The following is a 17,942-nucleotide window of genomic DNA, read 5'->3' as shown; positions in this document are numbered from 1 at the left end:
TAAGCCGTAAGCAGTTACAAAGCAAATAGAAAATATTTAAAAGTACATGTCTTTGAAGGGTGTCAGTCTAAATGCCGAGTGTCTCCTTTGGCACAGATGGCCTACTCCAAGCCTCACAGCCCTGCTTTCCCCACCATACACTCCGCATTCAGGTTTTACACACGCTCTGCTCCCTAGAACAAGACCTCCACAGAGCAAGGGCGGGCTCTGCTTACTCAGCACTTGACGAGAGCCTGCCGATACTGGCCTCTCTGACAACCCAAAGGCTCAGAATTAAGACCCATAGCACTGCTCTGGAAACAACCTATTCCCATCACAGTGGAAAGGATGGAGCACGAGGGTTGCACAACCCTCAGATTGTAAGATCCCATGTATTCTCAAAAAAATTCAAGGACCATGTTATTTCAGTAGGAACAAAATAGCCCATCTGGAGCCATGGAGTCAGGGAGCTGATGAGGATCAGTCACTGGGAGTTTAAAAAAAAAAAAAGAGGCAGAAAAATCTCAGGATCAAGAGCTTCTTTACTGGGCACAAACCAAATGGCTCCCAGACAGACAACAGAACTGGAGCCCAAAAGTAGTTACTGTCATCAGCATTCTTTTGATGTTTCCCTCCTAGCTCTGTGTAGAGATGAACCGCTCAACGCTTCTCCCTGACATTAAGAAGCTGAGTTTGAAGCATTCAGAGAAGCACCACAGATGAGTCTGCAACAGGCCAATTTTGAAAGAAATCTCAATCCGGTTCAATAGTCAGGTGGCTGAGGCATGAGGTTAAAAAAGGGGTCACAGGTTGTGGAGGGAGGAGGGACACCCCTGTGACCCCTCAGGTCACCTCTAACAACCACTGACCTGTGGGACCACCCAAAGACACCTCAGTAATCAATCCTTTGATGCTGGGCATGGAGCACCAGAAGACCTCCCTTACACACTCCACTCAGTAGTTGCTAAAACTATACCTTGTGGAAGACTTTAAAACTTTTAGTGGTTTCTCAGACTCATTTACTATACAACAGAGGTAATAAAATTAACAGCTTCAGGAGCAAGGGAAAAAGGATGAGAAATGAGTTTTGATTTTTCTCTTAACAGGTCAGCAAAGAATGAACACTTTATCAGGTCGCCCCAAACACTTTTTACATTTTTATTTCCTAGACGTTAAGGCTCAAGTGTGCTTTCAGGGTGAGTTCCTGAGGAGGCGAGAGACAGAAAGAAGCCAGTTTGTTCACCCACATTATTTTTGAGGTCTGCGCGGGACCCGCCCAGCAGGAGGATGCGGGTGCTCTGGGAGTGACTGTTCTGGCAGGCCAGGTGCAGAGCCGTGTTCCCCGCCTTGGAGAGAGTCAAGAGAAGGGAGGACACATTAGCAACACTCTTGTCCAGAGACCGACACCAGGCAGGCCTCCAGGGGTCAATTCTCACGTTTCTGCCTCGTGACGGGAGGGCCCGGCCAGCGTGCTTCACAGTAGCAGAACATTTACTTGGGAACCCAAACAGGCAAAAGAATCACACCTCGGAAAACCTTGGCTGCAAGTCCTGCCTCTGACACTCATTAGAGAGAAGCCACTGGGCACGCGTCTCAGCCTTGAATGCCTTACCTGTGAAGTGGAGTGTGACCTTTACATCCTGAGGCTGTGAGGCCTGAGGCAGAACACCCAGGACAGCATTTTCTTAGTGCTAAAATGCTGGGGACACCCATCCCCTGCCACGGCTACAGTTCTCTACCAAAAAGAGTAATCAGCACAAACAGCCTCTAAGTGCAGGCTAAAGGAAGCCTTTACCTTTGAAGTTGAGCAGATCTTACTTGTAAGCCTTTTTCAGATAGCAACTCCTTGTGGCTGTCTTGAAATACTGAAATGTGAACTATAAACAAGGCTGTCATGTAGCAGACACTCCAATGGCACTTATCACAGAGACCCTCCTGCCTTTTGGGCTCTAATGTGCGAGGTCAAGTGATGACCAAGGGCTAGAAAATGTTGACAGCAATCTCACAGAAAAAAATTCCTAGCTATGAGAACAAAGTCTACAAGGCTGCTAACTCCTAGGAAAGTCACAAAACGCAGGCAGCATGAGTGGAGACCAGGTGTGTGAACTCACGGTTCCGGCGAGCTGGATCAGGACGCAGGTACACCGGCCCAGAGCCTCACGCTGCCTGTGTGGTTTTTCCTCACTTAGTTTCCCCCTGGATCACTCAGCACTGTCTGCCCATACTCAAGGATGTTAGTTAAATTCCTCATCTTTCAAAAAAAGGAATTCTTTTCTGTTGTTTGAAAACAAACAAAATAGGAAAACCCTATGTTGCCAGATCTCTAACCTCCCCTCTAGTCAGCCTAGAAGAGTCTCTTCCTCACTGTGACCGCAGGGAAGCTGGTGGAGGCTCACGAACTCATTAGAGTCACCTGGGCAGCCTTGCCCATGCCATGTACAGCTGCAACCCTTCCAGGGGCTTCTGCTTATACAGTTTGTACAGCTTGGGGGCAGGGTCGGGGCTATTCCAGGTTTTTTTGTTGTTGTTGTTTTTGTTTTTTTTGCATTTTTAAAAGGAAAGGAAAGGAGACGATGCACAGACATAAGCAGGCAGAAAGAGCTTCAGCTGAGGTTTTGAAAAGGGAAAAAGGTGTGTGAAAAGAAAGGCCTGTGTAGTCACAGGAGGGCAGAGAGCTGCCTGGGCCATTCAGGTTTTAGCAATGACCATCCAGCGTTCTGAGAAACCCGTGGGTCTAGGATAAACTAGGACAGTTGGTAACCACAGGCCTAGTTATCAGAGTGGGTGCATTTCACCCCTTCCTTTGCTTAAAGTGTCCCAAGAGATTTTAAAGTGCAGCCAGATAGAGAACCACTGCAAGCTTAGGTCTCAAAAATGAAGGATCTGCCCAGGTTTTAAACATCCCATTCCATGTAAAAGGGCTGTGTTTCACCAAGTGTAATTCTCATTGCAGTTTCAGAGCTGTTGGCTTTGTGGGAGTCATTAAACGTGCTGAATAAGTGAATGAAGTAAAGATAAAGTCTGATGGCTTGAGAAACAGATCAAATTTACTTTGCCAGTAAGAAATCAATTATGCTGAAAAGCAGTTGGTCAAGAAAATAAAAAATTGTTTTGATAAATTATGGTCTAACCATACATGGAATATTACTCGGCAATAAAAATGAATCAATCACATGTAACAGTGTAATCTCAAAAACATTATACGCTAAGTGAAAAGTCAGATGCAAAAGGCTTTATACTGTCTGATTGCATTTATCTGGTCTTCTGAGAAAGCCCAAATAATTTGATGGTAGTCCAGAGATGGGAATGGGTGGGCAGGTTGCCAACAAAGGGCATAAAGGTATTTTTTTGGGAAGGGATGGAGATATTGTTTCTTGATTATGGTGATGACTGCACAATTGAATATATTTGTCAAATCTACAGGACAGTATACCCAAGCAGGATGAACTTTACTTTCAACTTTACTTTCACATTTTAAAAAAATGTGATCTAGGTAGAGGGACATGCATAGCAGGCATTTTTCCCACTCTGCTATACTGGCTCAGTAAGGCTTAAAGCATATGACTTGGGCTTAAAAAAGGGAATCCCGACATCTGTGACAAAAAGGAATGGACGTGGATGATAGGATGCTAAGTGAAATAAGTCAGACACAGAAAGATAAATACCAGATGCTCTCACTTACATGAGGAATCAAAAAATTCAAACTGTACTCACAGAAACAGAAACGTGGCTTGGGAATACTAGGAAAATGAGGAGGAGAGGTTGGTGAAAAGATAAAGCTATAGTGACAAGCAAGGTGGGGAGGTCTGGGCCGGAGGGCAGGCAGCAACCAGGCCTCCCAACACCCCACGAACCTTTACTCTTCCTCTGGGCTCTCTGGTGTTCTCCCGTGGTCTCACCTCCCTGAAGTCACTCAACCTTTCGCTGCCGCCCCCAGTCTCTGCGTGATGCAGCGCTTACAGCCGCAGCCCCCAAGCGCAGGTGAGCACACTCACGCATGCGCACACCGCACTCCAGGTGCGCACTCCAGGCTCGTGGGCCCAGCGCCCACGCTTCCAAGCCCCTTCTGCATTACCTTCTGCATTAGCACAATCAAGGGCGCAGGTGAGGGCCCCAGAGGCCCTCACTTGACTATTTCATTTACTTGCAAAGCTTTCAGCTGAGTGTTGAGTGAGGCCTGAAGATCAAACCTACATATGGCGACTATAATTGATCATATTGTATTGTATAATTGCAATTTGCTAAGAACAGTGCTTTAATTTCTCACCGAAAAGGAAAAGGAAATATGTGAGGTGATGAATATGTTGGTTAAGCTAAGGGGGAAATTTTTTCCTGACACTTATGCGTATAAAATGATAACACAGTTAACTTAATATATCTTACAATTTTGTTTCTCAGTTATACCTTCACAAAGCTGGGATGGTGGGTGAGGAAGGATCTTTCTAAAGGTTTCATCAGTCGGTGGTTTTTCCCTCATTTAGTTTCCCTCTGGATCACTCAGCACTGTCTGCCCATACTCAAGGATGTTACATTCCTTATCTTTTGAAAAGAGGAGTTATTTTGTTGTTGTTTGAAAACAAACAGAAACAGGAAAACCCTAGGCTACACCCTATGTTGGGTGCAGATGTACAGGTCCTTTGGGGAACTGCAGCTTACCTGGATCTCCAACAGCCTTTGCTGCTTTACCTGGAGGGAGAACTTGTGGCTCTCCACCATATTTTCGGGGTCCTTCCTGAGATAGAATGCAACATGGTGGAGCAGACATACATACTTGGGTCCATTTACGGCCCTAATCACACAAATATTATGTGTTTTATCCACGGGTTCCACTGCTCCCAGCCTTTGGCACCTTGTCCATTAACCTACTTCTCAAAGTTGGTATAAACTGACCAACTCATTCACAACTCGGAAGAAGTGAAGCAGCCACTAAGCCGCCATCACTGCAAATGTTACCATGCAGAGCTTACTTCTTTCCCTCAAACTTTTGACCAAAAATAAGAACACAGGAAACAGCCTCAGGGCCAGGCTGCAGGTATAGAGGCAGCAATGAAGAGCTGGCGATGCCTAAGGAAGCAGGAGACTGAAGGGGCAGTGAGCCCGACTCTGGCATGGCAGGGGGCGGGGGCAAGACTGGGAAAGACACAGGTAAGGGGTTCTAGGTGGAGGCTGAGGCCACGCAGGGGAGACAGCTTCCGACTAAGGACCTTTATTGGAAGGTTTCTGAGCAGAGGGTGAAGAAGGGGCTAAACAAGCTGGTCAATCTGCTGTGAGGCTTCTGCAGTGATCCAAGGACACATTAATAATAAACACAGGAAGAGAGGGGTAGATGTGAGAGAGATAAGATGTGATGAGAGACTGGAGAGGGGAGAGAGCTAAATAAGGGAAAAGAGACACTATGGTGCCGTTGCTGTATGTGAGGGCAGCTGGCTTGCTAAACTCTACTAATAGAACAATGGAAAAGCAGCGTGAGGGCCAGGATGGGTGAAAGGAAGTCAAAGCCAGTGGAGCAGTGTCTCTCTGCTCAGCATGTAGACCACACTCACTAAGAAGTTTGACTCTCCCATCTCCCCTGCCGTTCTCTGCCCTCCCCTGGGTTCTTTCGCTCCACTGCTCTCTGGCTCTGCTCAGAGAGGAGGTGCCCCATCCTCACACCATCCTCACCTGTGAGTGAGAATTCCTAGCACCTGCTGGGCCTCACCTTGTTCTTGGCAAGCACGTTGGCTCCGGCCTTAACAAGCAGCTTGGCTGACTGGCTGAAACCATGCCAGGAAGCTTCGTGCAGTGCTGTGTTCCCGTCCTGAGGAACATACGAGGGTGAGAGAGCACGTTACCCCAGCCCTGACTCATCCCGCAGTAACAGTACATCATAGAGTATTTTTAGGGTACATCAGAAGGTCTTTCTCAACTGGGGTTTCTCATCAAGTCACAGAACCCAGAAAATTATTTGAGTGACCAGTTTCTCGTTTTCCAAGAAAGATGCACCATGAGTATCATTCCAGATTCATGATCTACAACAGCCACTTTAAGGCATCATGGCTTAATTCTCTCTGGGAACCCCTGTGGAGAAAGGTTCATGTTTAACAGAAAGTTAAACTAGTATAACATCCACCCCTTCCCATCTCCGTCACCCCTTGGGGTCTGCTCTGCTGTGGCGCCTGAGAGCCCTGCAAAGATCAAGCAGATGAAGAGTCCAGCTTTCTAAATTCGATTCCTAAATTAGACTTCGTTGCCTAAGTCACACCCCTCGTGGGTGTCAGCAACTATGGTCCCAGCCCCAGCCCCTGTGAACTTGGCTATTGAGTTGCTGTCCCTTGAAGTGGTGCTGGTCTGGAAGCTGCCTAGGAATAAGGGGGGCAGGGAACTCAGGGCCCTCAGGCTGTCAAGGCTCATCTGGATGTTTCAGTGAGTAGCAGGAGAGGTGCTCCCCACACAGAGGGATAGACCACTGTTATTTCTTAAAGAAAAAACTGCTTTTGCATTTTTTCCCTTGCCAAGGTAGCTTCAACAAAATAGCATTCACTTGATCTTAAAAGATAGGTCTTAAAAAAGGAACCAGTTCTAGGGGCCCTCCTCAGGGTCTCCCCCAGGCCATTATTTCCAGGCTTTTTTTCTTTGTCATTTATGTGGTTACCCACTGCTACCGCAGAATAGGGAGATTTTTTTAAGTAGAATTTGCTGGGATAGCACTCTTTTTAAGAAAACGTGTGCTACCTAGATCACGTTCAATCATAAGGGTATACGCAGGAGTGACACAGTCTCCTCCAGCCGGAAGGCCCTACTTCACCTTGTCTTGTCGGTCCAGAGCACAGCCTTCCTGGATGAGAGCGGCGATGATCTCGATGTTCCCCACCACTGTGGCCCGGTGCAGGGCGGTCTGATCCCCCTGCAGAAGGCCCAGAGGCAGGAGCAGTGGTGAGCTCCCCACACCACCCACGCACACCCCTCCCCCTGGGTATCTTCTTCCCCATGTGGAGCACACTGGTCCCCACAAAGAAGGCGACCTTTGTGGTCTAGTTAGTAGAAGTGTAAGGGCAGAGCAGTTTTGTTTTTACATTCAGTAGGAACCTAACCAACCACAGAACCACCCTCGGAGCACAGCTGACCTCAAAATAAGGACTAGGTCCTCATCTGTAGCCCCAGGGGGTGGCAATGTCAGCTGGAAGGTGTCACATCTAAGAGCAGACTGTGTGCTGTGCAATGAAACCCTCAGTGTCTGACTCATCCTGCCAACTGGGGGGGCTGGCTCCCCGCTTTCAGAAGAACCACTGTCTAGCTCTGTTAGTAGCACTTGTGATCTGATGACACTGCATAATTTTTAGTCTGAGATGTACTGGCCAAAAGCAACACAGGGTGTATACATGATGTCACTTGCAGGGTCAGCAAGTGGTCACTGCGTACCTCTAAGAAGCCTCTCCTGGGAGCTGGTGACGCCATCCTAGCTGATTTATGTTGCATTTGACCTCCTTTTCTGTGATCAGATTCTGAGGATTCCTGACTGTCTCTTTTTCTATCTGGAAGCCAAGGGAAATTGACTCTTCCCCCTAACTGCAGTTAGAGGACTAAACACTCCTCGAGGTAAGGCAGTCAAGACTAGTAAGAGTTCGCCGGTCTCTAAAGGCACATCCTGTTGCTGCAATGTACTTAGTCAAGTAGAGAGCAGTCAATGGGGTGAGCAGAGCAGAGGGGGATGGAATGTGCAGCGGCCACAGGGCTGGAGCCCTGAGCCATGGCAGCTCTGGGAGACACCTGTCACCTCCATGGGCCTCAGGCTCCTCACCTGTATAAGGAGGGCTGAGTCCCTGGGGACCTGTCTTTCCTGCTTGGGTTCTATGATTTGGATTGTGAGAGTTTTGCATAAATGAAGTTTCCTGGTGGAGCCCTGGAGGAAAGAGAGCACCCTGGGGCCTCCTGGTCCTACCCACAAAAGGAGACTATGAAAAGCACAGGATATGTAGTTTTTGTTTATTTTTTTTTAATGAGGATACCCCATACCTACAAATAAACTAAATGAAATGATGATTTTACTTACTAAACTCTCTGGAATCTGTAAACAAAAAATACATATTAAAAGCAGTTAACCTGAAAGAACTTTCTAGAGATGGCTGGTGCTCATGGTTATACAACAATGGGCATGTACTTAATGCTACTGAACTGTACACTTAAACAAGGTAAAATAGTAAATTTTGTTATCCAGATCTTCACACAATAAAAAAAAGAAAACACTAAATCCTATTTTAAAATTCTAATTGAAATTCTTGATTTTTTTAAAATTCTCCCTTTAAAAATCCTGCCAAGTGATTTTTATCTTCCTCCTTATAGTTTTGACAATCCCTAATTTTTTATATTTAACACATATAATTTTTGGCATCAGGAAAACCTGCTACTTATTAAAAGTCCGAGCTATCACAATATGCCTATAGTGGGACTGTGTCCATGTCTCAGAATCTTTGGTCACTGTTCATTTATAGACTAGTAGGGATTTCTGCAGAAATGAATCAGGATATTAGCCCTATTGCTGACTTCACCCACTGTCCACAGCATTGCCATCACCAACCCTCTCCTCTGCAATGTTCTCTTCTGTAAGCTATGATTTCCATTATAAATTAGGTTTTCTTCTTGCCCACCTGCTCAGACAACACCCATGGGTGCCATACAATCAAAAGAGACAGGGCCAGCATGACCACATCAGGAGACATACCACACTGTTACACACTCATTTCAAACATTTTGTTTTTTCCAGGTGAGGAAACAAGTATTTAATGCTCCAACAAGTAATCCTTTGAGAAACTGCACAAGTCTTAACTTTTAAAACTTCTATAAAGTTCTAAGGCTGGGTCTCCCTGGTGGCACAAGGGGTTAAGTGCAGCACTGTGAAGCTCTCCACAGCCACTGCAGCACACGTTTCATCCTAGCCAGGGAGATGACCCACATGGCGCAGCAGACCTCTCCTATCTGTCTCACCTTCGGCTTCCCTCAGCAGTGTATCTGTCTGTTCTGTTCCCCACTCCGTCTCTGGTGAATCCTCTCACCCCCACAACTCTGGCCTGTACTACAGTTCTTGTATGCATAAATAAATAAATCTTTAAAGAAGACAAAGTGAATTTCTAAGGTTGCCCATTTCACTATCAGAGTTGTGATAGATTTTCCCAAAATGGACCTGAAAGGCAATTTATTATGTCCAATAATTTAATTATACTTGATTTAATGATACTGATGAAAATAACTTATGTTAATGATGAGAACAGTAGAGCAGGTGAAGCTGATCAGATTTTTCAAATGGTTGGAGGTCCTTAATGTCCTCACAAACTGCTGAGATTCTAATTAGCACACCTTGGATCAATCAGGGGGAACTTTTGACTAATGAACTTAATCATTCTGTCTATGCTGTGCACAAAGAAGGAGCAAGTCCCAAACACATGGGTCTATCACACAAAGAGCCCCCACTGGTTTGGCCTAAACCTAAGCCTTGCTTTAGGAAAAATTCTTTGTGAAGACAAGTGTCACACCCTACCACTAATTCATGAATTGAGACATCTCTGGAACTAGAATATCACATTATTTAACACTTGCTCTCTACATGAATCTACCATATTTACTTCCCTTGAGGTAACCATTTTTGTTAAACTTTGGTTGGTTCAAGATAGAAGCTACAGCTCACTTAGAGTTATTTAACACTTGCTCTCTACATGAATCTACCATATTTTCTTCCCTTGAGGTAACCATTCTTGTTAAACTTTGGTTGGTTCAAGATAGAAGCTACAGCTCACTTAGAGTTTAACTCAAGAGCAGTCAATTTTCACATGGATGACCAAGACTCCTGGAGATCTAGTTATGTGGGTGACACTGCAGTGAGAGCACAGACTGTCCTATAGACACACGTGGAACTGTAGGTGCACTTTCTGTCTCCAGGCCACGATGCTCCTCCATCCTTCCTCCCAGCAGAAACCTCACTCAGAGTCTGCGTCCTTGTCTCAGCATTCAGGTGATACTGCTATGAAGGCCATAGGCAGCCCATTCCACCTCGAGGGCTGTCTGGTAGCTAGACCATGAATGAGTTTGCTAGCATGAGATGGGGTGGTTCTGGAGGACTGAGTGACATACTTTCCCTGGAGGAAAAATCCAGCTGCTCTCAAGTTGCCAAGATGAGAATTAAAGGCTCCAAGAGATGTGGATACACAAGCAAAAAGGCCATCTCAGTCTTTCCACGTCAGGAACAACACAGCGATACGAGGTCCTCCCCAGAACAACCCGGTAATTGAACACCCTCAACTGAAACAGTGTCAAATCACTTGTCAATCGACATTTTTTCCTATAAAATTAAAATTCACTGTTGAAATACTTCCTTACTGAAATATGACACAGAAAAGAATAAAATGTGCTTTTGGTACTTATTAATTTTTTTTTTATTATTGACAGACTCAAGCAGCAAGTTTGACATAATGTGTATTTCCATGTGCTCTAAATTTACCAGGAGATTTTGAAACTTGGGGAAATCATGCTGAGTCTCACAATGGCTTTTGTTCATTATTTATTCAGAGATTATTTATTGATCTCTCTACTATACTCCAAGTGCCATGGCATCTAATTCTCCTATTTTATTGATAAGAAAACTAAGGCCTGGCATAAGATGATGCCCCACCCAGGAAAACCAGGTAATTCAGGTTAGTGTGTTTGGGATAGATTTCAATTGTCAAGACTCCTGGCACTCACCACCCAACTTCAAGTCAGTTAACCTTAAGACAAGCCTTCAAGAATATCAGCTGTCTGTTGGGGTGGGGCTGCCTCCACTTAGTATTATTAAGCTAACTGCTTTAGGGCATTGCCATGCTCACTAAAGCTTCCCAAGAAGCATATGTTGAATGAGTAACTACAAAGGAGCAAATAGAAAGTGCTACAGTTAGTAACTTAAAGGGCCAGCAACCTTGTAGTTTGGCATCTTCATCTGGAACATGCTGACCTGTTTATATGAATGCCAGCTCTCAATTTCTCTAAACCATAAATGTTTCTTACTTTGGGATTTGGCACTTCTGAGGTCTAAAACTTTGTTTTGAAGTACTCTTAATTTTCTCTCCCATATGGTGAAAAACAATGAGCATAGTGGTGGCAGATTCCAAAGATTAGCTCATGGTAGAAACTCCAGTCATGCAAGGGTAGAACATGCCCCTCCGGGAGGAATCCCTCCCGGGAGGCATCAGCAGACATGGTGTGAGGAAGCTCAAGCCAGGGTAGGTACGCAAAGCCAGTTGCTGACCTCTTTTTCTCTCTCTGGTCTTCTAGGGTTCTTCCTAGCCTTTCTTCTCTGGTTTTTCTTATTTTTTTCTTCCTTCATGCCTTTTACCATGGTCACAGGGTCCTGGACTATTTCTGAGGTGGGGGCCATGGGACTGCTCATTGACCAATCAGTGATGGTGTTAAAGCTCCAGTGAGAGTTGACAGGATTGGAGGGAAGCAAGAGGGAATTGGTTCCTGGAGTTGCATATTCTAAAGAACTGGTTTCCACAGGTTGAAATTCATAATAATCCCACTCCATGCCACTGGAGGTCATTCTTCAACTAATTTTCAGTCCTTACCATGACCTAAAGAACAGTATCTGTAGAATATGAAATTAGGAGTAAATTCTTCATAACATTAACATTCTTTATTTCTACCCATCATCCAAGATAGTTAACTGCTGAAATGATTTTTCCCAAAATCACTCTTCTTCTTTAAAGAATAACCATAAAGAATTTTCTTCCTCAGATTCTTGCATATATTTTAGGGCTGATCATCAATGGGCACAGTAAATATGTAAATGATTGACATGAACCATATTCTGGCAACTGCACAATTTCAAAACTAGTGGGTCAGTTCTACCTTACTCATTCCCAACTAACTTTACAATTGATTAGTAGTTGTGTTTTCTTTCTTTTTTTTGTAAAGTTATCTGGGAAGAGCAATGTATGCACTGTCTAGGACATAGAAAAGATGCAAGAAAATAAAGAATTCCAATAAATGAAAGTGTGTTCCTGTTTAAAAGTTGGCATTCCTTCTGTGGACATATCATTCATTGGCTACCTGTTTTACTTAGCCTTGCCTGATATAAACAGCACTAGTCTAGGAAGTTAGAATGACTTCTGCTGCGGAAGAACACAGAGACACTCAGGGCATCTGACATGAGACTGGAGTGTTGGGTTGGGTTGGGTTAGTGTGCCTGGCATTGTGGCCTCGCCACTGTGGCAAGCAAAGGCTTTAGTTATGCAAAGAGAAGACCAGATGTACCTGCATGTCTGCACCAGCAACTCAGTGCTCCACATTTTCTGTGGTGAGTCTTTCTTTCCCTATAGTTTTACTCCTGACTTCTAAGGATTTGATATAATCAGGAATGTTATTATGGCTACAGTGCAGAAAAACAAAAAAGCATAATGATCAAAGGTAGGAATTAATAGCTTAGAGCTAAATCAGCATCTTTTGAAAATAATGTCTTTGATGAACCAGATAGTTTCCAAATAAAACCAGAGGTTTATGAATGACATTGGCCAGCCTCTGCCTATGTATAAAACAAAGGCATACTTAGTCATTTCTTTGCAAATGCCATCCTTCTCACCTGTGTGTTTGCCAAATTTTAGGACCAAAGAAAACCAGAGCACTTTGGCCCCCCATATCCTAACACACCTAAGGGTCTTAAATTTGACAGAACTATGTAACCACAATTGAATAACTCAGTTATTCCAGTGAATCTGGAAGAGTTATGATATAAGCTAACTCCTTCAGATTTTGTGTTCCTCACAAAAGTTCTTATTCTTCATTAAAGTTAGAAACAGAATTAGAAACAATCTCTGAAAATAGTTTCCAATCATGTTATCATGGGACCTTTTCCTTAGAGTCCATTAGAGGACAATTTACATTATGTTGTCTAAATCCCCTTCTTACAGAACCCTTCTGGCCCAAAGACCCTCCAGGGCAACCTATGCGCTATATGACCTCCCCAACCACTCCTGATGGACTCAAAATGGACACTTGACCCCAAAGAAGCCAGTCCAAGTCCCTCTTTAGATAATATGAATGAAAAGAATCAGAGACTGAGTCTTAATAATTGCAGAACAGCAGCGTTAACTCTCACTGGAGGATTTTCTTTTAGAATTCCATGGGATCAGTGTCCTCTTCTTTTTTTTTTTCTTTGAATAGGTCCTTTTTAATTAAATGTACTAATGACCAAGAAAACAATGTGAGAAAAGGAAAAAATTAAGTTACATGTCATCTTTCTTCCAGTGATAAAGCTTGGTCAGTGACATCCATTTTCAGCAGATTTCCACACAGTTACTTGAGAGAATATGTGTGTGTGTGTCTGTGTGTGTGTGTGCGCATGTGCACAAGCACACCTTCATTCTGAGAAAGAACACAAGCAAAATGTGCTTTGAAGCTCTGCATGTGAATGATGCTGGGTAGGAATGAACCATGATGAGAAACCTCCTCATACTCTCAACTCTATTGTGTTACCGACAGTGGGCCCCAGATCAGGTCTCCAAAGAGGAAGTTCTTCCTAGCAAGGGGACCAAAATGGAGCTGAAATATATGGAGATAGCATCTACTACCCTCCCATCTCCTAGCTGTTACATTTGATATTGTGGGCTTCTAGCATACAAGCTCCCCTGCAAATCCCTCTTCTAATAGAAAAGTAGTTCCTACTCACATCATCCTGGACGTCAAGGTCACAGCCAGCCTTCAGCAAGATCTGGACCACAGAAAGATGGCCCTTATTGGCAGCAAGATGCAGGGGCGTCCGGCCATGCTGTAAATACAAGCACACTGATTTCAGAACAAGATAACAAGCCACTGCCAAGGAGCAAGTGTTGGCACAGGGCCCAGCCCCTCCCCCCCTTTGTTTTGGAAGGAGATTCTTATAGATTTAGCAAAATTTAAGTTTGCTTCAGTTAAGCTAGGCTATTGGCATTGTAAGTCATGAACAAAATGTGCTCAAAATGTGACGATTTCCTTTAATGTTTAATTCCCAAATCATCAAGTTAACAAGTAGGAAGATAAAGGATTTCAAGCCTCTTTATAAATTTCCTACTGGTGCTAACACTTGGGCATGAAGAAAGTGACCACAGTGAATCTGATGAGGTAAAAGATGGGAGAATAATAAAAGGCCAAGCTAACCAGTCCTAGAAAAATCTAATTAGTAGTTACACAAACTTGAAACTGTTGGCCAAACTAATCAGAATAGGTTCTCCCTCTTCTTAAAAACTATAAACTACAAATTTATAATATCTCAACTTTAAACAGTATTTTTAAATTCATACATCCACCAGTCACTTTCAGATGACTTTATGTAGACCATGGCTATTCCCTGGGAAATCTGCCCAGATCTCATTTTCCCTTTGACCTCAGAGGTAACAATCCTCTTAAATTTGGTATTCATTACTCCTTTGCCTTTTGTTGTTTTTAATATGTTTGCAGTCATAAATAATATATATTTATCTTGTTTCACTTGTTTCAAGTTTTCTATTTATGGGTACAGTGGCCCTCCCTGGTGGCGCAGTGGGCTAAAGCACAGCACAAAGAAGCTTAAGCCACTTCTGCATGAGTTCGATCCCCGCCTGCCCTGGAGAAGATCCACAAAGCGAGGCAGACCTCTACCCTTCGCATCTCTGGCCTGTACCCCAGTTCTGTATGAATAAATAAATAAATCTAAAAAAAATTGTACAGTATCATCTTTTTTTGGGTTCTAATATTATATTTGAATTCCTTTTTCACATTGTCACCTGTCGCTCTATTCACTATGTATGCATTGTCCTACCAACCAGCATCCAGGCAGGTTTCCAGAACACACCTGTATGCTTGTGTTGGCTTCCAAGCCTGTGGTTGCATCATACAGACAACTATTCCCTTCAGCTGCCCTAAGCATGCAGCCTGGGAGATACGCAGAACAACATCTTCCAGAATAACGCTCTCAGATGTAAATTAGTTTATATCCAGAGAATTGACCTTGCCAAATGCTTGCGCATTCTAAAGGAGACATGATTTCCTTTGGCTTGCTCCCTCACTTTCCCCATGAAAAACATTTCTATTCCTTGCTTCAAATACTAACTACTGCCCCACCCAAGCTGAAACATACTCCTGAAAATAAGGGCCTCACACAGTCTTAAATCTTTTTTAGCATCTAAAAACATGTCCCAAAGACCCTTACTAATATTGTAACAGGATAAATCCATTTGATCTCTAAAAGAACCAGTGTGCATGGGTAGCTAACCATGGAAGAAACAGAGATAGCAGACAATAAAAGGTTCTTAATTTCACCCATGAAATGCAATCAAAGCAGTAGCATAATTCTGGAAAGAAAGGGGTCAGAGCTCACTTTAAAATTAGAATTTTTAATTAAGAAAAAAGTTACTCCCGAGAAACCAGCTCTTAAAAAGCCTTCATAAAAAAGGCAACGTCTGAAGTGAGAGGAAGTGACCTTCCTGAGCTGGCATCTGTGCTCAGCTCAGGCTGCCTAACCTTGATTCCTTACTGGAAGTGCCCACAGCTCAGCAGGTGAGCGCAACAGGCTCCCACTCACTGGACTTGGTCCCATGACCCATTTAGCATTTGGTGTCCCTTCAGTGTATTGATTTACTGAATGTCCTCATGGGAATGGTAGGTCCCTGTCGGTCTTTGTCAAGGACGTCCGAAAGCGACCTTCACACAGCTTGGAAAGCATTCTGAAATACAGGCAGCTCGTCACCTTCGGGAGCAGAAAGGTGTGTGTGCTGAGAAGGCTGACAGGTGGTGGGGCAAGAGCACTTCTGAGCAACTGGGAAATACAGGCAGGGGTGGGGAGAGGTGACCCAGCGCAAGGCTGGCAGAGGGGTGTCAGGATCAGCGAGTCCTGAGGAAGCTCAGCAGCCGCCCGCACTGTGCCTGGCGAGGAGCGGGCACCCCAGGAGGCAAGGGTCTGCTCAAGCAAACAGAAATAACCAGACGGCAGGTTAGAAAACGCTGCTGTGGCCCAAACAGGCACATCTGTGAGGGTGCTTCAGACACAAGTCATTAACAAGACGGCACTGGACAGCACCGTCCTGTCCCAAGCAAGCAGCAAATGGCTTCTGTGGGGGAAGCAGAGTGAGGTGCTCCAGCGGGGCTACTTCGCTTCCCTCCCACCTGCGTGATGCTGCATACCACCTCGCCACTTCCATTTTGTCAGTTATGATACAGGCAGACGCCCACTGTCACCCCCCTACTTGAAACGGATGAATGAGATAGCTCCCACCATCTAATGAACTCCCAGTCCCAATTGTCATCGCTACCCCTCGTTAGCACACACCAGCTGCTCCCTCTCCTTGACAGCCCATCCGTTTGTCTCGGGGAAGACCAGTGAGATATTTTCAATGCCAAAATATCCAGAAGATCCAGGAGAAAAAGTGGCTCCTGGACATTTGACTAGACAGAAGGGCTCTATTTGGACAGTCGAGGTTCCTAGCGGTGAGTCCTGATCCACTGATCCATCTCCATTTTTTTAATATAGTCAAAGGTGTCTTAGTTTTTTCCCTGCCCATCATGCCATGGAGCAGGTTCCTCGGGCTCAGGCTCCTTCCCACGGTTCTCACAGTGTGCCTCTCTGAGAAGGGGGAGCAGGCTGGGGCAACGGCTGGACCCAAGTGCACTTCTCCTGGGCTTTATTTTTTTTTAAGATGTACGTATGCATTCAAGAACTGGAGTACAGGCCAGAGGTACAGGGGGTGAGAGGATTCACCAGAGACAGAGTGGGCAGCAGAGTGACTGAAATATACTGCTGAGGGGAGCAGCAGGCAGGCAAGAGATGTCTGCTGCGCCATGTAGATCACCTCCCTGACTGGGGATGCAACTGGTGCTGCAGTGGCTGTGGCTACCTTCATTGTGCTATGCTTTAACCCCTTGTCAAACCAGGGAGGCCTGATCATTTTCTTTCACATGTTTCAAGAAGCTATCTCAGCTCTTAAGAGTGCTTAATATGCTCAATACAAACATTGACTGTCTTGGCATGAATTACTCTTTACTTGTTTACAACAATGCCAACTTCATGCTGGGTAACATTATACACTCTTCAGTTTTGCCATGGTAACATTTGGTAACACAGGACTTTCCTTTTTGAACAGAGCTCATCCCCTTGATGTCTGCACTATCACCTTTCTTGTGGATTTGCATGCATGTAGCCAGAGGAACACTCCGTGTTTTCTAAGAGGCCTAGAGAACATACTGCAGGTGACTCTCTTCTTCACCTTTCTGGTGATCATTTTGGCAATTTCCTGGAGCATGGTGGTTCCGACCAGAAACCCACTTTATTTTTTTTTAAGATTTTTTTATTTATTCATACAGAACTGGGGTACAGGCCAAAGGTGCAGGGCAGTGAGAGGATTCACCAGAGACAGAGCGGGGAGCAGAAAAGGCCGACTGATTAAGCACACTGCTGAGGGGAGCAGCTAGTTGGTCAGGAGAGGTCTGCCGCGCCATGTGGGTCACCTCCAGCTTCGGGGATAGAACTCAAGCTCACATGGCTTTTTAGCTTCTTAGTGCTGTGCTTTAACCCGCTGTGCCACCAGGGAGGGCCCGCCCACTTTATTTTTTAGCTAGAGTCCACAGTTCCTGTCTCCCCGTCTCTGCTAGAGAGGCCTTCTTTACAGGGTTGCCCTTCTCCAAAGGATTCTCCCTGATTATTCCTGCCCTGTCTTCCCCACTCCCACAGCACATCTGCTCCATCTTGGGAAACCTGAAGTTCTGAGTGTCACCCAAGGGCAATGGCTTCTTCCACTAGGCTGTGATCTCCTTGAAGGCAAGATTGTGCTTTCCATGACTGATGCAGCAAGATGACTCTGGGGAAGCATGGGGCATGTCAAAGGGGTTCTAGTGTTCCTCAGCCATAGGGCAGGCTGGGGCTACCGAGGAGACAGGATCAAATTCCAGTCTTGACCCCAGAGAAACAGAGACACAGTGGCGACAGCAGACTTCAGATTCTAGGCTATTTGGCC

General features: G+C 44.9%; 1 protein-coding gene across 6 annotated transcripts in view; it reads right to left on the bottom strand.

The window, feature by feature from the left end:
- Positions 1 to 17,942, bottom strand: part of ANKRD6 (ankyrin repeat domain 6) — a 159,040-nt gene that overhangs the window by 32,948 nt on the left and 108,150 nt on the right. For 5 of the 6 annotated variants that reach the window (XR_001145158.1, XR_001145154.1, XR_001145156.1 and 2 more), the window contains exons 3-6: positions 13,649 to 13,747; positions 6,764 to 6,862; positions 5,678 to 5,776; positions 1,227 to 1,325 (exon numbers count right to left, since the gene is read on the bottom strand). Coding sequence is in view for 1 of the 6 variants with exons in the window: in XM_004673693.2 (XP_004673750.1) it covers positions 1,227 to 1,325; positions 5,678 to 5,776; positions 6,764 to 6,862; positions 13,649 to 13,747 (396 nt within the window). In the remaining 5 variants the exon portion in view is untranslated. The remainder of the gene's footprint in view (positions 1 to 1,226; positions 1,326 to 5,677; positions 5,777 to 6,763; positions 6,863 to 13,648; positions 13,748 to 17,942) is intronic. The other variant, XR_001145160.1, reaches the window with a different exon arrangement.

This window comes from Condylura cristata, unplaced genomic scaffold, assembly GCF_000260355.1.
Source record: "Condylura cristata isolate star-nosed mole 26May11 unplaced genomic scaffold, ConCri1.0 scaffold00001, whole genome shotgun sequence".
NCBI lineage: Eukaryota > Metazoa > Chordata > Mammalia > Eulipotyphla > Talpidae > Condylura > Condylura cristata.
This window is presented reverse-complemented; position numbering and strand designations above follow the sequence as displayed.